This window comes from Carlito syrichta, unplaced genomic scaffold, assembly GCF_000164805.1.
Source record: "Carlito syrichta isolate Samal-C Ts95f unplaced genomic scaffold, Tarsius_syrichta-2.0.1 Scaffold304400, whole genome shotgun sequence".
NCBI lineage: Eukaryota > Metazoa > Chordata > Mammalia > Primates > Tarsiidae > Carlito > Carlito syrichta.
Genome location: NW_007248496.1, coordinates 664,376 through 690,448, shown reverse-complemented (window position 1 = coordinate 690,448; position 26,073 = coordinate 664,376). Strand labels below are relative to the sequence as shown.

Here is a 26,073-nt window from a genome sequence, read left to right as displayed (position 1 = left end):
TGACCTCATTTAACCTAATCACCTCCTAAAGACATTACCTCCAGATACAGTGATATACTGGGGGTTAGGTCTTCTACATATGAATTTGGGGGCGATGCAGTTCAGTCCATAATAGTGCCTAAACTCTTGTCAACATCCTCAGGAGTTTTGTGTTTACATTTTATTGCTGATGGGATTCATTTTATCCTTTCTTATGAAATTCATACTTATTCCTTTACAATTTGCCATAGAAACTTTATTTAAACTTAACCTCATGAATCATTTCTTCTTAGACACAAAATCGAATGAAGCTAATGGCAGACAACTATGAGGATGACCACTTCAAATCCTCCCATTCCAATCAAACAAATCATAAACCCTCCCCAGACCAGGTAAGACTTCTCTTGAATGTTTTATTTTTTTTTAAGGTACATTTATGTTTTGATATATTTTATACTAGCATGTTGCAAGCTCTGGAATATAAAGTAGAAGAAAAATAGCTAATTCAGTTTCTGAAAACTCCTTATTTATCTTTTTTTTTAAAACACACTCAGTTTTTGTATAGCAGTTGGTCATTCTGAATATTTTAAGAGCAAATAATTGAAAGACTTGAGAACGATAAAGAATTCTTGAGTTAGGTTGAGAAAAAAAAAAAATAACCATTTCAGAGATATATACTCATTTGTAACTGTCCTGCTTTTCTTTCTTTGAGTTGGAGTCTCACTGTGTCACCCAGGCTAGAGTGCGGTGTCATCATCACGGCTCACTGCAGCCTCGACCTCCTGGGTTCAGGCAGTCCTCCCACCTCAGCCTTCCAAGTAACTGGGACTACAGGCATACATCACCATGCCCAGCTAATATTTTTATTTTTTTGTGGCGACAAGATCTCAATGTACTGCCCAGGCTGGTCTCAAATTCTGGGGCTCAAGCAGGCCTCCTGCCTCAATCTCCCAAAACGCTGGGATTACAGACACGAGACACTAGACTTGGCCATGCTGTTCTTTTTGAAGACACAATCTAATACTAGAAAAACAAGACTCTCCTTGTAAGCTCAGTGAGACACAACTCATTGTAGAGGTTACTTCTGTTTAATTGAAAATAATGAACTCTCTGCTCTTTTAAATTATCACCTCTTCAAAGTGGAGATTGAAGCTTAAAGTCTTCACTCCCTTTCTTGTGGATCCTTCCAGCTTGTCATTCTCAAGGATTTGTTTTTTTGAAAATTTTTTGAAAATTGTTGTTTTCAACTTCTCATCGATGCAAAAGAGACATTGATGAGTCTGAAGGGGACTATATTCAATTCTAGTTCTTTGGAAGAAAAGAACTCTCCCAAGATCTTGAAAGTGATGGATGGGGGAGAGTGGTGAACAGATTACCTCATATCCCATTGCCAAAAATCAGATTTCCACATCTCCATCACACCCAGTCTTAAAATATATAGCTAAGGGAAAAAAAATAATAGTCAAGTAATTACGTCCATATGACTAAAGAGTCAAGGAAAACTTTCCCTGCTTGACATCTCCACTAAATAGCAGCTATGGCATTGCTTTAGGAGAAGCATCAGGAATAGGGCAGATGAAAGCAGCGGTGCCATTCACGTTGCTATTATTTCTAAGATTCAGAAGGTATAGTCTTAGTATAATGACATTTACTAAGCCAGTTGAGGCATGCCTTATATTTTAGAGGGAAAACAGAACCAATCTTTAATGGAGACCTGGTGTCAGCAGTCTTTCCCTGCCAAGAAATCACTTTTTGTTCTCTGCCTGCTTCCCGATACCTGGAATCAGATTTATGCCAGTGTATATGAGATGGTGTTAGATGCTTTCCTGGAAACAGGTTTTGCTAATAGAGAGAATTGAATGCCTGGAGTAGGAGGAGGCAAACTGAGGTAGGGAAAGGTTGAAGCAAGGGCAAAACATAAAGAAAAGCCACTGACTTGTTAATTTTGCCCAGATCCAGCCCTGAGATAGAGATGGCATTTTAGAAAGGTAGGAAGAACAGAAATGTAGCGACAAACTACAGTTGCTCCTCAGTATCCTCTGGGAATTAGTCCCAGGACACACTCCCTCCCAGCCTCCCCACGCCTATGGATGCCCTAGTCCCTTATATGAAATGGCATCATGTTTGCATATCACCTACACATATCCTTTAAATCATCTCTAGATTACTTACAATACCAAAAACAGTGCAAATGCTATGTAAATAGTGGCTAGACTATATTGGGTTTTTTAAAACTGTATTGTTTTTATTGTTACATTGTTATTTTTTATTGTGTTTTTTTCCCCTGAATATTTTCCATCCATGGTTGGTTGAATCCACAGATGTGGAATCACAGATATGGAAGACTAACTGTAACTACTAATTTTGACCTTTTAGAGAGTTAGAATTGAGGATGAAGGAGTCGAGAAATTCTCTTCTACTACATTATGCTTTGCCTTTGTTTTAAATACTAACCAACTCTTTTTCATTCCCATGCTGCCCTGGGGCACTGCTCCCTTTGTCATCTCTCTTCCCCATAGGATGAGGAGGAGGGTATATGGGCATAGCCAATCAGATGCTCTTAGTTCAGCCATTTTGTTCAGAACGGTGAGAACCAGCTTCTTTAACTATAGACATGGTTTTTGTTTGTTTTCATTTTTCTTTTTACACAATCACGCTCACACCTCATTTCTCTGTAATTCATGAAAAACCTTGATGTGCTTTCTGGTTTTTGTTTTTTGTTTTTCATTTTCACATGATTCTTGTGTGTATTGCTGTGCTTCTGACAGTGGGGTTTGAATTTTGTGGCTTTCTTTTTCTTGTGTGTTAATAGTCACTTTTATAATTTCTTTTTATGCATTTTTGGGAGAACTTCCAGGGCATATGACTAAATTCCTCCATTTGTGATATTATTAATAAATTACCCTTTCTAGGGTGATTTTACAGTGTCCTGGTAAAGATTATAATGACTTACATCAAACTGGCAGTAGAAAATTGATCAAACACCCTTCCATTAGCCTAAGTTTGAGATATACTTTTTATGATGATTAATCATAAATACATTATCTTTTTAAAAAATACTGTGTATTAAAATCTCCTTTTGTTTCTATTTATAAGGGAATGTTGTAAATTCTTAGAGTCAACACCTAGGACATCCCCTAGGGCTTTGACATTACTCTCAAACTATCCCTAAAAAATAGGGAAGAGCAAAGAAGGAAAGGAAGACTTTTTTTAGAAGTCGGTCTGAGAATTCTTTTCCCTTTCTTCATGGATTGCTGCTGTGTTAAACAGCTGCCAGGACACTGTCTATGTTCTCCTTTCAGGCCAATTGCCTGGAAAATGTAGTCCAGCTGTGGCAGTATGTCTCTTTGATCCAATGCCCTTGAGGTTTGACTAAGGAAATCCTTTTCTTAGAAAAAGTAATAATTATGATTAATAAGTTCACACATATTGGTGGCTTTGCACTTTCTGGATTCACTGCTCATGCTTATTGGTGATCTCACTCTGTTGGAGTCAGTTCTCCCTGAAATGTCTCTGTCTTGGTGTTAAACTGCCTTAAATGATGAGGACATGTGTAGACCTCTTACTGTCAAACACAACCAAGAAAGATGAAGAGGTAAGTTGTGGAAAGGGGCCATGCACTGTGAGGTGGGAAGATTTCCAGAAGACTTTATCCTGAAAGTGTGAATGAAGGCGAAATGCACAGATCAACCAAAAACTCTTTGATTATGATGCTGCATGCCAGGGAAGGCTAAAATTGCGAAAAATCACTGTGCTAACTTTATGTATACTCTACATGGATACATATTTGTCATCATGAGGCATGTAGGGCCATACTGTAGTTGAATATAGTTTACCTGTCTTTTAGAAATGAACATAGTCTGCCTAGTCTATTTTGGCAGAACATAAAAATTTCTTGGCTTGCCCTATCTGGAAACACTTCCTCCACCACATGAACAGGAATGTGTTATGGTTACAAACCCTTTTTCTTTTGTGATCAGAAGAAACACATTCGTGTTCTGGGAAACAAGGCCCCAAATGAACAAACAATCACATAGACCTGTTCCTCATGTCTCCATTTTCCTTTTACCATAATAGAATAACTCCTAGCAAAAATTCAAATACTGTTGATTTGCTTTTTCCAGTTATTACACTGTTGAACTTACTGCATTAAAATGTAAACTGCCATCAGTTTAACACAGCGCAGTTGCAGGTAGCAGGCAATACTGGATTTTCTGTGATACAGTGTTTCAAAGTTTTGAGAACTACAAACATCATTATATCAAGGATTTTACCTAAAGAAATGTGTAGGCCGGGCTCGGTGGCTCAGCCTGTAATCCCAGCACTTTGGGAGGCCGAGGTGAGTGGATTGCCTGAGCCCGGGTTCGAGACCTGCCTGGGCAACTTGGCGAGACCTCATCTCCACTAGAAAACAAAAATAGCCGGGCGTAGTAGCACATGCCTGTAGTTCCAGCTACTCAGAAGGCTGAGGCGGAAGGATCACCGGAGCTCAGCAGGTCGAGGCTGCGGTGGGTGGGAGCAGCCATTGCACTCTAGTTTGGGTGACAGAGTGAGACTACAACTCAAAAAAAAAAGAAATGTGTAAGTGACCCCTAAAACACCATAGATGTTTTGACTGGCTATCCAGGTTCCCTACTAATTTTGATTTTCTTAGCAAAATTCAAACTTTTGAAATTGATGATTTACCTTATCGAATTTAAGAACAAAAGTTTTGCATCTAAACATTTTATAAGACACCAATATGTACTGACCAGCATAAACCTTACTATATATATATATAATCAATACTCAGATGGAGAAAGAATCATGGAATGACAGAGCCAAAAGGGGTTTTGGAGTTCGCCTTTCAGGAGAGGTGGTAGTTCATAATGTTTAAGAGTGTAGGCTTTGGAGCAGAATGCCTGTGTGCATACCCTAGCACTCCCACTTATTAGCTTGTGACTTTGGGCAAGGTGTGTAATCTCACTATACTTCGATTTCTTCATCCTTAAGATGGAGGTTATTGTGAGAAGTAGGTGAATTATGAGACACACAGACTCTGAAGCCAGACTACATGGCTTTGAATCCATATTCTTCCACCTACTCTGTGACCTTGGGAAAGTAACTTCAACTCTCTGAACCCCCATTCCTTATCTGTAAAAATGGGTTTATTCCTAGTGCCTACTTCTAGGGTTGGGTTGGATACATCGGTAAGTTAGTATGTGTAAAGTGCTTTGAACAGAACTGTGTGCACTATTACTATTTTTCTTGTTGCTGTTGTCTTTATTAACTTATACCCATCTTCAGAAAATAGTAAGTTTTCAATAAATGTTAGTTATGATTATTAATATCATCCAGTCCAGTGCCCTCATTTTATAGGTCAGAATGCAAAATAAAAATTTGAAAGTTGTGACTTAAGATTTCTGGCATTTCTGTGTTCTGGAAATAAGGATTCATAGCTAGCAGTAGAAGAGATAGCCAAGACATATTCATGGTGTTCTCTCCCTTTCATCATCAGAAGTTTGATCTCCTGTATGTTGAGGAATTTTTCCTTTAAGGAAATACCTCGAGTTTTATAAAGGAAGTCCCTATAAAAATACATTTAGTCAATGAAACTTTCTATGAAAGAATTGGCTGTCAGGCAGCCCTCCTAAGACACACAGACTAAAGCAAGGGCCTTCTCCACTTAGAAAAAATGAGAGTCCCTCCTCTCTCCCCCCAACCTATGGAAAGTTCATGGAAAATGTAAATCAACTTCTCTCTTACATTCTCTTTTGCTCTTTTCATTGATGTTAGGAGTTTCAAATCCTCATTTCTACTTTCCATGATTTTCCAGAGGATTCTGTTCCCCTTACCCCTAATCCTTCTGTTCTGGATTCTCACTAGTGGTCTGAAAACTGTCCTCTGCTGTTATTAGGCCAAACCTTCCACCAGCCCACTCCACATACCTTATTGAGCAGGTCCCTTCTTTAGGGCCCACTTCTCCAAGCCACCATCTCGTCTTATCATTAGCATGCACTGTAATATGCAAACAATTTAGTTGCACACTTTTTTTCCTGTCCTAAGCAGCTTGAACTTACGTTAAATCAAAAAAGATTGGGCAGAGTTGTTTTTGACAAAGACATTGGGGAATAGCGGCTAAATGATAGGTAATACTAATAGTTACCATTTAAATAACACCTACTAAGTACCAGACACTGAGTTGTAAGTTTATAAGCCCATTGTAAATGTGTCATTCAAACCAATACAACAATCCTAAAAAATACATATCATTCTCATTATTTAACTGCTAGGGAATTGAACCATGGAGAAGTTAGCTAACTTATCCAAGTTCACATTGCCAGTAGGTAGTACAAGCCAGATGTGAACCAGATATATCTAATTAAGCCACAACTTGACCCACCGCCAATGAGGAAACACAGCTTGAAGTGCTTGTCAAACATCTTATTATGCCTTTGTGCTCATAACTAATTATGAGAGAAAGGAGAATAAGTAATGGGATTCGGGACATGCTACCTCCAAATATGGCACCTTCGTGTTTGAGAAAACAACAGAAGCAAAAAGGTCTCTCCAACCACTCTCCCCTGCTGTCTTGAGCAGGCCATAAAAGAATTCTCTGACCTTTCTCTAAAGTAGGTCATAAACCTTCACTCCCAAGGTGCCCACCCTGTACTTGGAGGAAAAGAATGTCTTTATCTCTCAAGACAGATGAGCACAGAGAAGAACAAACAGCCTTTGCTGAATTCCTCTAATTTACTAACATTAGTTTATACCCTTTTATCTTTTAATCATGTATCTCCATGACTGTCCACTCTTCATCAAACCTAGCATAAATATACAGATTCCCTTCTTTGGAGTCTTCATTTCTTAAGACTCCCATGTCACATAAAATATTTTTTTTTTTAGTCTTGTTCTCACTCTGTTACCCAGACTGGAGTGTAGTGGCATGGTCACAGCTCCCTGCAGCTTTGAACTCCTGGGCAGAAGGGATCCACCTTCCTTAGCCTCCCAAGTACATGAGACGATAGGCAAGTGCCTCCACACATGACTAATTTTTTAATGTTTTATTTTGTAGAGACGAGGTCTCACTGTGTTACCCGGGCTGATCTCAAACTCTGATCGCTCAAGTGATCCTCCTGCCTCGGTCTCCCAAAGTGCTAGAGCCACCATGCCCAGCACATAAAACTTATACTAAATGAATTTGTATGCTTTTCTCTTGTTAATCTCTTGTTATAGGAGTCTCAGCCTTGAACCGAGCAATGAATGAGAAAAGAAATCTCTTCTCCCCTAAGAATATTCCCTTAAGAATATTTTTTCAATTAAAAAATAATGAAGAACATCAATAAACTCTTCTTAAAACCTAGCTAAGAAAGCTAGCAATGTACATATGTTGGACTCATTTGTAACTATTCTTCTGAGTATTTACGTTAACCTTTCTGATAAGGCATTTTTACGGTTAACTACAAATGCACTTTGCCGTCAGAATCATAAGTGCTGGATACATATGTGGATATAACATAACTTTCTTGCTTCAAATCTCAAACAAGTAGTTTAAGAAGACTCCAAGGACCGGGCACGGTGGCTTATGCCTATAATCCCAGCGCTTTGGGTGGCTAAAGTGAGAGGATTGCCTGAACACACCGATTTGAGACCAGCCTGGGAAACTTGGCGAGACCTCATCTCTATAATAAATTAAAAAATTAGCCAGGCATGGTGGCATGTGCCTATAGTTCCAGTTACTTGGAAGTCTGAGGTGGAAGGATTACCTAAGCTCAGCAGGTTTAGACTGCGGTGGCCAGGAACGTACCACTGCACTCCAGCCGCCTGGGCAACAGAATGAGACTCCAAGACAATCAGCTTTTTTTTCCTTTTTCTTTTTTTCTTTTTGGGAGGCCCCATTGGGATGACCACCATTTTTTTAAAGCTGACACTCACATCACATTTTATTCTATTTAGTAAGCCATCTTTCATGTCTTACTCTAGAGAAGAAAAAAAGTTGACTTTAAAATAAATTTTTGCACTGAAATTTACTTTTTTAATTTTTCATATAAAAATGGAAGCCATGTTTTTAACCCTTTTATTCAAGGCATAAAGCCTTGTTGGAAAGAAAAAAAAAAAACAGTGTGGAGAAAATGGGAGTTATTATTTATTACTCATAGAGTTTTAGTTTTGCAAGATGAAAACGTTCTGGAGAATGGTTACAAAACAATGTGAATGTACTTAGCACTACTGAATTGAACACTTAAAAATAGTTAAGGCTGAGGTGAGTGGATTGCCTGAGCCCGTGGGTTCGAGACCCACCTGGGCAGCGAGACCTCATCTCTACAATAAATCAAAAAATCAGCCGGGTGTGGTAGCACATGCCTCTAATTCCAGCTACTTGGAAGGCTGAGGCGGAAGGATCGCCGGAGCCCAGCAGGTCGAGGCTGCGGTGGCCGGGAGCGGCCACTGCACTCCAGTCTGGGCGACAGAGTGAGACTCCAACTCAAAAACAAAAACAAAAAAAAATAGTTCAGATGGTAAATTTCATGTGTACTTTACTACAATTTAAAATTTATTTTAGTTAAAAAAAGTAATGGTGATTTTTCCGGGCAAAAGTACATTCAAAATATGCACCAAATACTATTTAAAACATTTCTCTTTGTGAAGAAAAAAGGGTATTTTTTCCCCCAGGTAAATATTACAAGATTTTGAAATGAAAAAAACTACCATTGAGACTTTGGTTTAGCCTTTTGTTTTCTGCTTGGGAACTGCACTATTTGTTTACTTAACTGGTTGCTTATTCGCATATTAAAAGATTTGTGTTGTTTGTCTGGGCTTCCTTGATTTGAACTACTTAGGAGTCTTTAAAAGACTTATTTGTATAATTTATTATTTTTAAATATGTTCACATATTTCCTTTAACAAAAATACACACCTATACTTATTATAAAGGCTTTGATTGTTAAGGCCACCTAGCAGCTACAAACTGAGTTCTTAAATGAATTGAAACACTATGTTAGAGATTTAAGTTTAGGGGACCACCTTTTAGAAATTGAATTCAGAAAAATACTATGAACAAGAGACTGACTTTTAAATAATTTTTCAGCTTCAATTAAATGAGATCTTTTTAAAAACATTTGTTTTGCTTTGTTTCTGAGTTTAAACTTTAAATAAAACTCAAGGGGAGAGTTATCTGGTCCCCTTTACAATGTAGGTGTGTAAAAAGTGTGTTTCCTGTCTATGGGAAGATAGCACCTAGAGTGCAAGGGTTCTCTTCCCCAAGCCCAGTGATTTTTTGTTTGGGATTTTGTTTGGTTGGTTGGTTGGCTGGTTAGTCTTTTAACAATTGTAGAGCATTTTGTTGTTGGATTTAAATCTTTTTCTTTTTTATTATTATTACTTTTAATTGACACTGTCAACTGAAGAATGACAAAGTTCATAAATTTGGCAAGAAGAGCTTTGTTTCTCATAAAGGGTTGCAACCTGCAGCGTGGCCATTCTGATAGATGGGAATCATAGCCTCCAGCCAGAAGCGTGAAACACACTTCCCAGGAGGGAAGAATGAGACAGAAACTATGCTGAACAGAGAGGGAAATGTACATATTCCATAAGCTATAGGGTAAGTCACGAGTGTGTGACAGGAGAAGCATGCACTTGCGCAATCCAGCTTCACACATGCTCTAAGGGTGACGTTTTCAGCCCTCCAACGTTAAAGGGTGAAGCAGAAAACATGAGAACCCTTTCTGCACATTCTCCATAGACTGACCAGAACCACTCCTTGATCCGTGGCCTCTTATCAGGCAAAAAAATGAGGGCAGCATTAGGCAGCTCATCGATAGCGGGGGTGGTGGTGTCTTTTGAAAGGGCTGGTTTCTGTTTAGACCTTAGGGAAGAAAGCCTCACGGGGTTGGAGCGGGTGGGGAGAACGTAAAGAGTTGTGTCTGACTTCGTGGCAAGAACTCGGCTGTCAAGGTTACTGTGGGGTCCCCTTGGCCAAGAGATGGTCCATTCGGTCATTTGAGAGGCTTGGAATTTTATATTTCCCACTTCATAGCATCTAATAGTTATATGTATTTATGGGGTACAATGTGCTATCTCTATACATGTATGCAATGTGTAATGCTCAAATCAGGATAATCAGTATATTTGTTACCTCAAACCGTTACCACTTCTTTGTGTTGGGAACATTTAAAATCTGCTCTTCTAGCTATTGGATCCAGAAGAATCTAGTTTAGCTCAGATTTTTGAGGTTTTTTTCCAAATACCTTATTGCTATTGGTTTCTAGTGTTAAAAAAATTAATTGGGCCAGGCTCGGTGGCTCAGCCTGTAATCCCACACCTTTGGGAGGCTGAGGTGAGTGGATGGATTGCCTGAGCCCGCAGGTTCGAGACCCGCCTGGGCAACTTGGGGAGACCTCATCTCTACAATAAATCAAAAAACTAGCCGGGCGTGGTAACGCGCGCCTGTAGTTCCAGCTACTCGGAAGGCTGAGGCGGAAGGATCGCCGGAGCCCAGCAGGTTGAGGCTGCGGGCGGTGGCCGGGAGCGGCCACTGCACTCCAGTCTGGGCGACAGAGTGAGACTCCAACTCAAAAAAAAAAAAAATTAATTGGGAGGCCATTAGACGGAGGCGGCTTCAGCACACTGAGTTCTTACATAAACAAACTAAAACCCAACACCTTGTAAATGGTCATATTCAAAGACCAATCAGAAACAGCCAGCTAACCCCCTGACTAGGGACTTTGCAACACTTACACTTGGCCAGTCAGAAACTGTCCAGTTAACGTTTGACTCAGGACTTTTCACTGAAATGATCCAGACTTTAGGCTGCTGCTCCACTTTTACCAATCACACATTGTCTTTCCTTTCTTCTCCTTTCTGCTTAGAGACACCATCCACTTGTGGCCTGGCGCTGCCCAATTCCTGAATCGCTGTCTGCTCAAATACAGTCTTTAGCATTTTAATGTGCCTCCATTTATCTTTAATACCCATTTAACTTCACTGTGATCAGAAAATATATATTGTATTCTTTAAATTAGTTTGTATTTTTGAGGCTTTGGTTTTATGGCTCAGAAAGTGGTCTATCTTGATGAATAATAATTGTTGCATATAGTGCTCTAAAAATATCAATTATGTCAGGGTGGTTGATAACGTTTTTCAGATCTTCCATGTGTTCACAGAATTTATTTATTTATTTTTTGGCTGGGGAGAGGTCTGCTCTATTAATTGCAGAGAGAGGAATATTAAAATCTTCTAGAGGGCCAGTATGGTGGCTTACGCCTATAATTGCAGCACTTTGAGAGGCTGAGGTGAGAGGATTACCTGAGCCATGGGTTCAAGACCAGCCCGAGCAACTTGGCGAGGCCTCATCTCTACAGTAAATTAAAAAATTAGCCAGACTTGGTGACGCACGCCTGTAGTTCCGGCTACTTGGAAGGCTGAGGTGGAAGGATCGCCTGCCCTCCAGCCTGGGAGATGAAGTGAGACTCCTACTCAAAAAGAAAAATATCTTTAACAATTATTGGGAGTTATTCTGTTTATCCTTTGAATTCTTTCCATTTTTGCATTGTGTTTTGAAGCTCTGCCTAGGTTAGTTTTCTACTCATTTATGACTATTGTATGCCCCTGATAAACTGACCTTGTCGTTATGAAACATCCCCCTTTATTTCTGGGAATATTCTTTGTCTCAAAATCGACTTTACTAGCCTTAAGTCATCAAGGAGTACTACAGTGTGACAGTAAAGGTGGATATAAATGTTGTATGGCAAATAATAGACATTCAGCAAATACTTGTTGAATATTGACTTTTAGTATTTTCTGGGTGGCAAATTGCCAACTAATATGGTTTCATTTATATATGTGTGTGTGTATGTGTTTCTTTTTTAATAATCTTATTTTCAAAATCTCAGAGTGGATAAGATGCTATGGATAAAGCAGTACTTACTTCAGGAAGTTGGTTACCTCCCAAGTTGACTGAGCATTGGTCCTAGCCTTCTATAAGTAATATTTAGTGTTGGAGGAAGAAGTAGAAGAACCCCATGATGACATAGTGAGTGAGTCAGCACTCTAGGTTCAATCTTAAAAGAACAAGCGATCGCATGTCCCACATGAGATGTTTTCAATAAAGAGGCAATAGAATTAGAGTAGGCCATGTAGGACAACTTTATACGTACATGCCTTTTAGCTACATTTTTCCTACTTTCCTGATACTTTTTAAACCAAAGTTCATTCCCTGTATACCAACACTCTTTTAGAGCATCAAATGCAATTCTGTTACATTCTTCTTTAGTTTTTTAAAGCACAATGGTTTCTTCATATCAGGGTTTGAAAAGAGTAATTTGCCCCTCATTCTGCAGCTCCTCAAATCAGTTAGCGGTCATCTGCCTGGGTGTCTTAGGCAGAAAGTAGGGGAGCCCCACGTAGGCTGAAGGAGGCTCAGTGTAAGCTCCCATTCTTCCTCTCTTTATCCCAGAAGTAAACAAACTAAAGCTGGTTGTGACATTTTAAAGAGAAATAAAGTAAACACAGAAGTCATCCCCTGTGATTCTCTTTACCTGACCATCTGCTGCAATCTTGTGTCTTGAGGACACAAGATGTATACTCTACAGGTCAGCAGTAACTCACTAACTCAGCCAAAGACGTGTCAGAGTGGCTTGGGATCTCGTGAAGCTTTTGTTTAAATCTTTAAAACCTAAGACTCTTTTCTTCTTCTTCCTCCTTCCTCCTCCTCCTCTTCCTCCTCCTCCTCCTCCTCCTCCTCCTCCTCCTCCTCCTCCTCAGTTAGCTGCTAATTTTTCTTGGAGTTTTGAGAGAGACTTTGAAAGAGCATATCACGGCTTAGACTAGAACAGGGTTAGAACTCTTTGCAATCCTGTTGTGTAAAAATAAAAATATCTATTATCTATCCCATGGACTATAGAGCCCATACTTAATTTTAGAAAGACACTTAAACTAGATGGTGTTTGGTGGCTGGGAGTAAAAGCACTTTCTAATATGATGATGTACCCACATCTTCTGCAGGGATAGTCATATTTTCCTGCTATACTGTCTGACAGTCTCTTCCACTTTCTGCTTTCTTCTCTTTCTCTGCAAATTTATAGAAGCTCTTGATAAACAGAGCAGAGAAACACTCTTTCTGTACCAGCTCTCTCTAATTCTCCAAATTCCTGAATCTGTGACTCAGCTAAGACATGCCAATCATCTGTAGCAATCCAGCCCTGCCTCATAGCAAGGGATGGAACAGAAAAGGAATTGGTTTTTAAAAATTGTTATTCCTTTATGAGCAAAGGTCTTATGCACATCATTTATCTTTGATGTGTTTTGGGCTTTATAGAATACTGTGGGACAATGTTGATCTGTTTACATGACTTAGACAGCTTTTTTCTTTAAACTGCCAAAACTATCTTTTTCTGGCAGATTTCATATTAGGATCAACTGTCATTTTTCCGGCCTTAATGCACTGAGCTATTAAATTCCTCAAGATTCAAATATGTCTGTTTTTCTGTTTAACATGAATTATCTACAAAAATAGACACCTACTTTGTTTTTTGTTGTTGTTTTGTTTGTTTGTTGAGTCAGAATCTCACTCTGTTGCCCAGGCTGGAGTGAGTGGTACGCTCACAACCACCACAGCCTCGACCTGCTGGACTCAAGTGATCCTTCTGCCTCAGCCTTCCAAGTAGCTGGAACCACAGGCGCATGCTACCACACCCAGCTAATTTTTTGATTTATTGTAGAGAAGAGGTCTCACCAAGTTGCCCAGGCTAGTCTCACAACCCTGGGCTTAGGTAATCCTCTTGCCTCTGTCTTCCAAAGTGCTGGGCTCACAGGCATGAGCCACTGTGCCCAGCTGACACCTACTTAATATAATAGAGAAATCACTGAATGAAAATCAGAACTTCAAATAATCTGTTAACTTCTTGGTACCTCCGTTTATTCATCTCTAAAACATGATGATAACTGCTACTTTTCTTGAGGCACAGATGTAATGAATGTGAAAGTAGTTTGTAAATCCATTCTTTTTATACTTAGTAGGTGTTGTATGCTGGCCTGCATATAGCTAACATTCACATCTATATAGCTTTTGTGTGGTACCTGAAGTCTAACAAAGGGAGTTTTTAGAACATTCTTTATAGGCATGGTGGAGAAATGTTGACAGGAGCAGGGTGTAGGCATTTGCTATTATTGGTGGAAGACACCAGACTTCCATATTTTTAGAGTTAGTTTCTGTTTCTAAAGATCAACATTCTCTACAAACCAAATGCTTTTGGATAATTCACAGAAATTTCCAAAATTCTAGAATCTTTGCTCTAGGCTACAGCTTTTGCTAAATTTAGACTACAACTATTTTAGATGCCTGTGGACTACAACAGTTCATACAATAAAGTATAGTAGTGTATACTAGTTCAGATTTGAAAGCCCTCAGCATTATTATAGGAATAGGAAGCTACTTATATTTTCTAATCATAATAATGTCTAAAACATTTGGACCTGGTTTTCCTCATGTTGTTCTATCTTTGTACCTCTAAATTTATCATTATTTTCTTCCTTCATAATTTAGAGTGATTTGCAACCGATTCCATATTCCACTATTTTTTCTTATGAAACATTTTTCTTCCATACCAGTGTTAGAACTGCGGGGATTCCTTCAGAAAGCTGCCTCTGTCCTCCTACTGGTGGCTCACTGGGCTGTGTAGGTCCCAGGAGCTACAGCACAGAGGCACCACACGCAGGTTTACATATCTTATTCCCAACCATAACTGATACCTGTTCACCAGCCTGCTTTCACCTACTCTTTTTTTCTTAAACACAGACCTTCCCAAAACTGGATGACCATCAGGACAGAAACATACCCAGTCCCATTTTCCCATTCCCATAGCAGACAAGAAAAGAATAGACCTCACCACATTTCATAGATTTGTGATGTCTCCTCTCTACCTGTTAGAAACTACAAATACTGTGTAAATTACTACTCGGGGACTTCCTTTGAGACCTAGGTGCCATGATGCATATCAGAACTTTTATGTAAGGAAGTTGGACTGAGAGGAAAAACGGTTGTAGTCAACACTAACCACTCATCTTGGCAAATAGAAAATAGAAAGAATTGCCCATAATCCCGTACCCTGGTGCAATCTCACTTGATGTTTTGGCATATCCAGTGTTGCTGTTTTTCTTAGGTGGTGTTGTCATAGTAGTGATACAGGCATACTAGTGCACCTGTAAGTTTCTGTCTTCTCTTTTTTTCAATATAATATTACATACCACCTGTGAAACTGACAAAGTTTTTTTGTTTTTTGTTTTTTTGGGTTTTTTTGCTTCTTCTATGGGGCAGTGGTATCATTTTTATGGTCCTGTAGCTTGGTGATAAAGAGTATGCTTTGCCCCAGACCTAATTTGAATCCAGTATGGTGGGTGGTTAACTGCCCACAGATCACTTAGCCTCTCACTACACATCAGGTTCCTCACTTGTTGAATGGCAGTAATGATGTCTATCTCAAAGGCAGCGGTAAAAATGAAATGTAGTCATGTATTCAGTGCACTTAGCACTTTGCCTGGCACATAGGAAGTGCTCAATAAATGGCAGTGAGGATGGTGCTGAGGCAGAGACTTCTTAGGCCACGTGAGTGCGATGTAAGTAATTTGGGGTAGGGAACCTTTCTCTTAATGTATTTTTAAGACATCATTTATAGAGTCCCACAGGTACATCCTGCATTTTTGTGGTTTCTTCTGAGTGATTTAAGGTGACATTGTCCTGTGACTCACTTGATTTATTTGTTAGACTGAAAATTACAAAGTGCTTTAAGCATCTCTGGAATATATGAATCCATATTATAAGATTATGAGCATTTGACTAGTGAGGAAGAATTATCTTTCTCCTGTTTGTGGTATGATTTGTGATTTTAGACATTCTTCCTGGGCAAAAAAGTATCTCTGCACTTTATAGAAAACAAAACTCTCTTACTTGTTTTTCGCACAGTCATCTGAAAATGTGGAGACCCTACAGAGATCAATAAATAAAATTTATTAAATGAAAAAAATTGGTGAGTTTTTACCCAAAAGAAAAGTTGCGTGTATTTTATTTACAGTTTTATGCAGTAGTAGTAGCTGTTTTTAGACTTTTGTTTCTTCCTGCATCCTAACAGGTTATTCTGTAATCTGACACCATTCGTGAATATCAGTGTCCCAGACTGATATTAGCTCCCCAATACCTGGTGCCTTCTGGAATATTATATCATTAAGTTCATTACCCACCCCCCTTAGTTAACCTATGATGGGACTCCTTTTTAATACCAGTTTTGTAAGACGGGCTTAACGATTGCCTATTATATCACATTTTAAAAAATTTTTAGAGCTGTGTTGTGGAGGCTGTGATTTGACTCACATTTTATCTGAAATATTAAACAACAGACTTGTTACCTTAGGGTTTTCCACAGTCCTGCTTTCATTAACTTGTCCTCAGCTTCTCACTGATTTGTTATTTTCTATACATACCCTCTGTCTTTAGGATTCCTATCTGTTTTGGGTTAAAGGAATATTTTCTTGGACACAAAACTGCATTATCGACCAAAACTAAAGAGCTATTCTCCCTTGATGTGTCTTCCTTCCTCCTGATCCTAGGACGACGAGGCTAGAGTTTCCAGCTGGATCTGGCATTCGGCATTTCTGGGATAAATTAAATGAGCACACTTGATTGAGGTGTAGCTGGACTGTATCACCAGCTTCCTATTATGCTAGGAGATCAAAGCAGAGCACAAATAGAGGCTTAGTTTATAAAATATTCAAAACAGATGGCTTGCTCTTTTTGGTGAAAATTCAGGTTTTAAGGCAAAACACTTGTTAGCAAGACTTCATTTCTTTTCACAGAGAGATAGTCACCACTAAACATACCACTATTTCTTCCTGAATTTTAAGACAAGAATCACAAACTTTTGCATGAGGTGGGATTTGGCAAGCCTAGAAAGGTCTTAGACTGTCTGGGTTCCTTTACATGTGAATATGAAATAAGTTATTAACATTTTGCTTTTGGCATTCTGGAATCAAGTGAAAACATCTTAAATTTGGTCAAATAGTTGTATTGTTAGTGGGTCACTCTTTTAAGATCTAGTATTCTTATTGTTATATCTTCCAGTACTTGAACCAGGATGTTATCCCTGACTTCACATTTTAACAAACAAAAAAGCACATTCTCCACACTTCTTTATCATTTACATCTGGGTCCTCAAGTTCATATAGAATAGTTTCATAAGTGTGGTCTGAAGCTTTTATTATTTTGTTTAAAACTAACTGAAATGAGAATTAAGATTAGTTAAAAAAAATATTTGAGGAGCATCTACCACATGCTTGTACTGCAATGGGTACATGTGAAAAAATACATGTTTCAAGACCTTGAAACAAATACTAAACAGCAGATTTTCTCCAACAGAAAATTATACAAGATAGGAAAACCACAGGAGACTCAGGGGTTCACAGAGGAGATGACACTTGAGCTAACTCTTAAGGGAGCAATAGGCATTTGCCAGTCAAATATAATTTTAGACAAGGACATAGCATTTGCAAAGGTATAGAAGCAAAACAGCCTAACAAATTTGGTGTACTCTTGGTAGTTTACTGTAAAGAATGCTTAGGGTGTATATTAATTATCTTTTGCTATATAACACATTACTCCAAAACTTGGCAGCATAAAACAATAAATGTTTGTTATCTCAATGGTTTCTATTGGTTAGGAATTTAGGAGCAGCTTGGGTGGGTAGTTTGCTTGGGCTATCTCATGGGATTACAGTCAGGATGTCATTTGGAATTGCAGTTACCCAAAACCTTGATGGAGGATGAGCATTCATTTCCAAGATGGCTCCACCCAGAGTTCATTGCTGGCTATTGCCAAGAAATTTCAGTTCCTCACTACATGGAACTCTCCATAGGGATGCTGGAGTGTCCTTGTGACATGATGGCCTCTTTTCCCAAAATGAATAACTCAAGAGAGAGCAAAAAGGAAACCATGAAGCCTTTTATGACCTAGAATCAGAAGTTACACATCTTCACTTTTACTTAATCATTTTCCTTAAAACAAGTGACTAAGACCATCCCACAATTAAGTGGGGTAGACGGGCTTAGGCATCACTTTTTGAAGGAAGGCATGCCAGAAAAATGCGCGGGCTTATCTTAAAGTCACCACATGGTATCAGGGGTGCAGTCAGCAGCAGGAAGATCAAGAAGACCTTAGCAGGCCCATTGCAATCTGTGGAAGAGCGTAGAAGTGAGGGAGAAATCCTGGAAACAGGAAGCCCAGCTCCAAGCTTCCGGCTCTGTCCTGGAGAGTGATGCTGAGGGTCTGAATGGCTGCAGTGGTGAAAGAGTTTGAGAAGTTCATTATCAAGAAGCTTTAGGTCGTGTAAAATAGAGAACACAATGTGAGTGCCCAGTTATAGTCGAGAAAGTTTACTTGCCCAGGGAACTATTCCTATAAAAACAGTAAAGCCTGCATGTTCTATATTGGTCGAGGGGAGAAGCATCAAGCTGTGATGCAGTGACACTAGGTAACTTAGTGCCTGACCATCGTTACAGGTCAGGTTGCCTCTCAGGGTATGAGTTTTCTTTTCTTTTCTTTTTTCTTTTTTTTTCTTTTCTTTTCTTTTCTTTGAGTTGGAATCTCACTGTGTTGCCCAGCCTAGAGTGCAGTGGTGCAAGCTCACAACCACCCCAGCATCAACCTACTGGGCTCCAGCAATCCTTCTGCCTCAGCCTTCCAAGTAGCTGGAACTACAGGCACATGCTACTACACCCTGCTAATTTTTTATTTATTGTGGAGATGAGGTCTCACCATGTTGCCCAGGCTGGTTTCGAACCTGCAGGCTCAGGCAATCCCCTCACCTCAGTCCCCTAAAGTGCTGGGATTATAGACTTGCGCCACCATGCCCGGCCAGGGTATGAGTTTTCATTTAGAAAGTTAGGCAAGGGAAAGGTAGAGATGATGACCTAGATGACCTTCAGAATTCCTTCCATCTTTTATGTTCTGTACTCAGAATAAGTATAGGAGCCAGTTCCTATTTTAAACTTGTCACACTTGAGAATGTTTGACTCAGTAGAAACATTAACCCTATTCACAAATATGTCATTGGGTTTATACCAAGATCAAGAAATTTTCACTGAGTATTTTCTGGAGCTGAAACTAAGTTAATGCAAGCTAATTTCTTAACCAATTTTTTAATTCATGTAGTTGAAAATGTTCAGCTTTTAAGATTTTCTTGTTTTATGGAATAATTTTAATTAGTATCAGTTATTTTTCATATTTAAATTGTATAGTGATTTATCAGTCAGGGTTTTTGTACACATCAGATTTTACTAATGATAACTGCCTACAGCTGTGAGTTTTCTTTTTATGCCCATTGCCAAGCCCAGTTTTTCATTTAACCAGTATTTTATTTTGTGTTGATACTACTGTTGATACCAGTAATATTCATTATGAATAAATTTTTTTAAAACAGTAATTATTATTAACTAACCTGTGAGAAAATTCTAAGAACTTCTTTACTATTTCAGTTACCTTCTTATCTGGAATTGGTCTATTGCAGGGGTTGGCAGACTTTTTTTTTTTTTGAGTTAGTGTCTCACTCGCCCAGGCTGGAGTGCAACCATTGTTGCCCAGGCTGGAGGCCACCACAGCCTCGACCTGCTGGGCCGAGGTGATCCTTCCACCTCAGCCTTCCAAGTAGCTGGAACTACAGATGCGCGCCACCATGCCCGTCTAGTTTTTTTATTTATTGTAGATATGAGGTCTTGCCAAGTTGCCCAGACTGATCTCGAACCCGTCGGCTCAGGCAATTCTCTCCCAAAGTGCTGGGATAACAGGCGTGACCCACTGTGCCTGACCCAGACTTCTTTTTAAAGGTCTAGGTAGTCAATGTTTTATGTTTTGCAAACTATACGCTTTCTGTCAAAACCATTCACCTCTTTTGTTGTAGTGTGAAAGCAACCATAGACAATATGTAAATGAATGAGTGTGGCTATGACCTAAGAAAACTTTATTCATGGACTCTGAAATTTGATTTTCATATAAAAGCCATTCTTGGCTTATGGGCTGTACAAAAACAGGCATTGCTAGATTTGGTCCATAGACTGTAATTTGCCAGCCCGTGGTCTGTTGTATTGCTGATCCAATTCTTCTTTGTGCTTCTTATCATTTTATGCATTACCTAACCATCCAGTCCTTGATGAGGCCAAGCACAAATGGTGGCATTAAAATGTTCTCAGAGTTAGAATATCATGTAGAGTTATCAAAAATAACTTCCAGGGGTTTGTGATCAGCCTGGACAACTTGGTGAGACCTTGTCTCTACAATAAACCAAAAAATTAGCTGGGCATGATGATGCATGCCTGTAGTTCCAGCTACTTGGAAGGCTAAGGCGGAAGGATCGCCTGCCCCAGCAGGTCAAGTCACCTTGATTGTGCCACTGCACTGCAGCCTGGGTGACAGAGTGAGATTCTGACTCAATAAATAAATAAATAAATAAAAGAATAACTTATATTTTGTGTGTCCTGAAATCCTCACAAGGACAGGCATTATTATTCCCATTTCACAGATGATGAAACATTTTTAGAAATAACAGTAGTTAGTAATTATTGAAGAAGCTTACTGTGTGGCAGGCACATGGATTATCGTAATCCTTTGACTTAGATATACTATTGCCAAAGTAACTTGTTCTAGGTCTCCTAGCTAGAGTGTAGCAGACCCTGGAGTCAAGCCAGACAGTCTGTCTCCAGGGCCCATGTACATCACCACTGCTCTGTGTCGTGCTGTAGTTCTGCTCTGCTTCACAGAAAGATCAGTGCAAAGATGTCGTAGCACATAGCATAAGTGATACAAATCTGTCTCTGGTGAGGGCAGCCTCTGGGTGAAAAGAAAACCTTTTTGTACCCCAGTCTCTGAAACTAGATACCCAGTGATTAACATGATGTCACTAGCCAAGGGCCCACATGCTTCTGGCTCCCGTGTTTGGATGTGTCCTATTTCTGGCCATAGCCAGAGCAGCCGCATTGCCTTTCCGGGTAATAAAGAATGGAGACCACTGTGTCTGCATCAAATGTAGCATTGTAAGGTGCCGAGATGCCACCGCAGCTTTTGCCAGAGAAATGTTCAAGTAGATGCAGTTCTTAGTAAGATCCTAAGATGCAGAGGACCACCTAAGTTAATTTAATTCCAGGCTGACTCATAAAAACAATTCCATGAGGGAAGTAACTGACATGAGAGCTGATAAGGGCACACAGCCAGGCAAACAGCTGTGCTTTCCTGGAAGGTACAAGTTGTACTTGCTCCAAGAGATGGCAGGATGCAGGAGTCCCAGTGCACAGGAGTCTGACTCCAGCCAATCAGACCACATTTCGTGGGTGTGTGTACGTGTTCGCGTTAAATAGCACGTGAACCTGATGCTTCATTATTGTGCACAGAAACATCTGACCTTGGAGACCAAGCATGTTAATGAAACCGGGGAACCTGAAACCTTCAGGCACATAGAATGTACAGCACTGAACTCACAGGCAGTCTGAGACACACGTCAGCCTTAGCAGAGCTTTGCAGTATTCCTGGAAATGCCACATCTGGGAAATGATGAGGTATGATTTATTTGCTGGAAGTGTATCAGACCAAGTGGCAGGAGATCTTATTGCTTAAACGAACAAGATGGCAGAGGCTTTGCTCAGTGAGGATGACCCAAAAAGAGGCTATTTCCTGTCGACAGTAGCGTCTCTTAAAAGATTGTAGTTGCTGAAGCCCACAAGACAGCTGAGCATGGAGGACCCCTCAAAAACGTGTGGTGTAAGCTGGGTGCGGTGGCTCAAGCCTGTAAACCCAGCACTTTGGAAGGTCGAGGCGAGAGGATTGCCTGAACCCATGGGTTCGAGACCAGCCTGGGCAACATGGTGAGCTAATATGTCTCTACAATAAATCAAAAAATTAGCTGGGCATGGTAGCACATGCCTGTAGTTCCATCTACTTGGAAGGCTGAGGCAGAAGCATCACTGGAGCCCAGCAGGTTGAGGCTGTGGTGGCCATGAGCATGACACTGTACTCCAGGTTGGGTGACAGAGTGAGACTCCAACTCAAAAAAGAAGAAGAAGAAAAAGTGTGTGGTGTATACATTTCTGCAGATTGCTTAAAGCATGGAGAGAGCTATTCCTCCTATTAGTTGCTATTAAAGTGTGATATCAAAACTATTCTCCCTGGTAGAAGAACCAGGAAAAAGCAGCTGCTAACAAAAACAGACTAACATGCTGGGTTCGGTGGCTCAGCCTGTAATCCCACGCCTTTGGGAGGCTGAGGTGAATGGATGGCCTGAGCCCACGAATTCGAGACCTGCCTGGGCAGCAAGACCTCATCTCTACAATAAATCAAAAAATCAGCCGGGCGTGGTAGCGCATGCCTGTAATTCTGGCTACTTGGAAAGCTGAGGCGGAAGGATCTCCGGAGCCCAGCAGGTCAAGGCTGCGGTGGCCGGGAGTAGCCACTGCACTCCAGTCTGGGCGACAGAGTGAGACTCCAACTCAAAAAAAACAAACAAACAAAAAACAGATTAACATGGTGAGGAAAAGGTATGGACCTGCGTTCTCTTTTCCCTTTTTTTTCTTTACGTGATCTCAAAGTTTATTTCCATCTTTTATCCCGTTTTCTATTTTCTAAGCACCCATATTATATTATTTCCTCTGCATATATCAAAACCATGGTCTCTGTCCTCTGGATTGCCTCACAAAAATTGCTACAGGAATTGGATGTGGGTCTGTGTGTATGGTAGCTTTTTTATGAATACTAAAAGGCGAGGCGAGAGCCTGGTAGTTAAATAAGATACATCAAGATTCTGTACAGACTTATCTTTCACTTTGCACCAAACCAGATGCCTCCTCACCCTTAGATCCTGTAGCTCCACACACTTCTGTCTAGAGGCACCTCAGTTCCTGGTTCCTTGAAACGCTCTTCCGTGGTCTGCCTGGACCCCATGCTTTCGCTTGCTGGTGCTCTGCTGTTTTCCTCTGAACAGTCATCCATTTTGTCAGTTGCTGGGTTCTCCTCTCCCTGCCCATGCTGCTTCTCACGGTCCAGTGGGGCTGCTTCAGCTTGCCCCTGCGCTTCCGAATTGATCTCAGCCAGCATATAAGGATTCTGCATCTGGAGCAGAGGGAGTTTGGGTCCAGGAATCCTTCTTTCAAAGATGGAGTTATATCTACACACAGATCATCTGACTGGAGGCCACGAGGCTGGTCGGCTGGTCATGCTCCGAGTTATTTAATCTTGAATCCCCTGACTGTAATTTACAACATACAGCATAGCCACCATTTGTAGGATTTCTGGTATTGACTACACCAAGCCTCTTTTGTCATAGTCAATTTTATATCCTCAGATAATCAATGACCATTAACATTGAAGTGGTGATGGCCATCAGAGTTTGTGTTACGCTAAGTGAGGTGAACATTTTGAGAGAGCAAGAGATTAATTTCGTGACTGCATGGGAGATTTTATCCTCGTAGAAAGGAAGTTGGTAGAGAAAACAGTTTTTCTCGTGTTTGTTTTTCCCAAATCTTTTTTTCCACGCAAAGCCTGGATTACTCCCAAGGTGAAAGGAGTGATGTCTGGAAATCGTTAATCCTTGGGATTTGTTCATGGCATATAAAATTTTCAGAAAGAATTTGTTTTTTAAATATGAATTATGACTGCAGCAGACATAAATCCAGGAAGAACAACTTTGTCAGAGCAGCCAAGACCCTCTTAACTTCTCAGATGTATGGGATTTGGGGGTGTGGAATGGAAGTCCAGCTTCTGCCCGCAGGCAGGTCAGAAAGAGAAAGAGCAGGTAGCAGGGGAAGGGAAGAGAGTAATAGTCTGTGGAAACCAAGTAGAACTGCTGGGAGGCTGGGGGTCAGGGGGAGCAATGTATGTGCGAGGCTTTCTTGAAATTTGCTGCTGCCTCCCTGAGAACCCAACTTTATTTCAGCTTATAGTAACAAGAGGAGGCAGCTAGGGAGATACTGTTAGTGCCTCCTGTTCTAGTACTGGTTTCAGTTCTTGAAGAGCCCTTTTATAGTATTCAGAAACATTCCTCATCCTCTTATGCGGAGTCCTTATGGCACTGTTTTCCAAGAAAACTCTACGAAAGCTGTAAATGATGGCTGAGGGCCATTTTACTCAGCTATTTCCCCTCATCTTGCCCTCATGCTCTCTTGTCAGTGCACACACTCATGTGCATTCTCAAATACCAGATCACGAATGTTTCTCACCTGTCACTGTGTGTTTCCCAGCTATTTACGATTTTAGCATTAAGTGATCAATTTCCTGTGTGTTGCTTCTCGTTGTCCAAATGGAAGGAGGTCCATCTCTGATATTTACACACAGTTACAGATACATAAATAGTTTCCCTTGGATGCCAGGTGATAGCTAAAGTCTCCTTCCCTGCCCCCTGTACCCTCTTAAGCCAAGTTGTTGTTAAGTGCTCTTTAATGAGAAGCCATCTCTGCCAAAGGCTTCAGACACAGAATGAGACCATCAATAGCCATAGCCTGTCTGTGAGCATTTAGCAGTAGACTTCTAAATATTTGCACAGTCTGTTAATAGTGTGACTAATGGCAAATTGTATCTGCTTATTCTTCCAACTCTTCTGTGTACATGCATATACACACACACATACACCCTTAACCTGACCTTGAAATAACTGTCAGTTGCCGCCTCTTGGGGAGCCGTTGTACAGATAAGCTACCAAATCTCATAGTTACTAAATAATCATCCTTGGCTCTTTTCTTCTTTGAAGCCCTATAGCCTGAGAAGGAGCCAGTGAATGTGTTCCTTCTTATCTAGATTATTGTTAGATTATTCCTTGTTTACCGAGATACTGTCGAGGTCAAGAGGTTCCTTTTGTCTACTCCGGGCAACTTCACTTGCCTTTTCCCTCCACTCCCAATGCAGTTGGTACATCAGAGGAAAGAAAAAATGAAATGTGATGAGGTTGTTACTGTGTCTTGCCTACCGGGTAGCAAGCGTGTTGCTGGTTTTCAGGCCCATCTGTCTTGCAGACATGTAAAAATGCCAAGGAGTGCTGCTGTGCTTGGCTCAGCAGAGAATTACAGCAGGGTACATTAGGAACCAGGCCTCAGAGGGTCAGAGTGGAGCATGAGTTATCAATTTCAGCACTTGCATGTGTGCACAGACATTCAGGGAGTTGAAGGCCACTATGGTAGCCAGTAACCAACGGCCTGTCTCATTTTTCCACTGAAATCCAGCATCAGTCTTCATTGTTCTCACCTGCCCAAAAAGTATGGCAGTCTCTTCTCCTTCCTTTGCCTTATTTTCTTCCCCACGCCTAGATTTTTTTCCCCTAATTTCTCATTCATAAATCTGTAGCTCTGGAACTTTACAGTAGGGAAGTAGTTTATACACACACACATATATGCTAATATTTAACTCTTCCATTTTTTCTTTTTTTTTTTTTTACTAGCACAAACATATTTATTTATTAATCAAAGGGATGATCCTAACTAAATCAACACTTTGAAATAATTGTATGTAAAATGTTTGTGATAAAGATAACTGAACACAGTAATGAAAAAAAAAGAAGCATTATGGAGATTTGCTCATTGAACTGAGCTCATTCATTCTCATAGCTAATTCCTGTCCAAAGTGATGATGGAATTTTTATTCTGCTTTTTCATAGAGCTGAGTACAGGTGACATTGTTCATGACACAGTCCACCACTAATTTATCTTTTTTTTTTTTTGAGTTGGAGTCTCACTCTGTTGCCTAGATTGGAGCCATGCCACCGCAGCCTCGACCTGCTGGGCTCCAGTGATCCTTCCACCTCAGCCTTCCAAGTAGCTGGAATTACAGGCACGCGCTACCATGCCCGGCTAATTTTTTGATTTATTGTAGAGATGAGGTCTCACCAAGTTGCCCGGGTGGGTCTCGAACCCTCCAGCTCAGGCAATCCACTCACCTCGACCTCCCAAAGTGCTGGGATTACAGGCTGAGCCACCGAGCCCTGCCAAAGCCCTTTAAATCTGAATCCTCTGGAGAGAATTTTTACTTTTAGAACCAGGCATTTTTATTAGTAGTAAGATTTCTAATTAACATGTGTTCATCTTCCCCCCCCCCCCCCCCCCCCC

At 40.3% G+C, this 26,073-nt stretch overlaps 1 protein-coding gene across 1 annotated transcript in view; it reads left to right on the top strand.

The window, feature by feature from the left end:
• Positions 1-284: 284 nt before the first annotated feature.
• Positions 285-26,073, top strand: part of LOC103262235 (ELKS/Rab6-interacting/CAST family member 1-like) — a 33,416-nt gene continuing 7,627 nt past the window's right edge. Inside the window, exon 1 of the mRNA XM_021713281.1 lies at positions 285-371. Coding sequence (XP_021568956.1) covers positions 285-371 — 87 coding nt within the window. The remainder of the gene's footprint in view (positions 372-26,073) is intronic.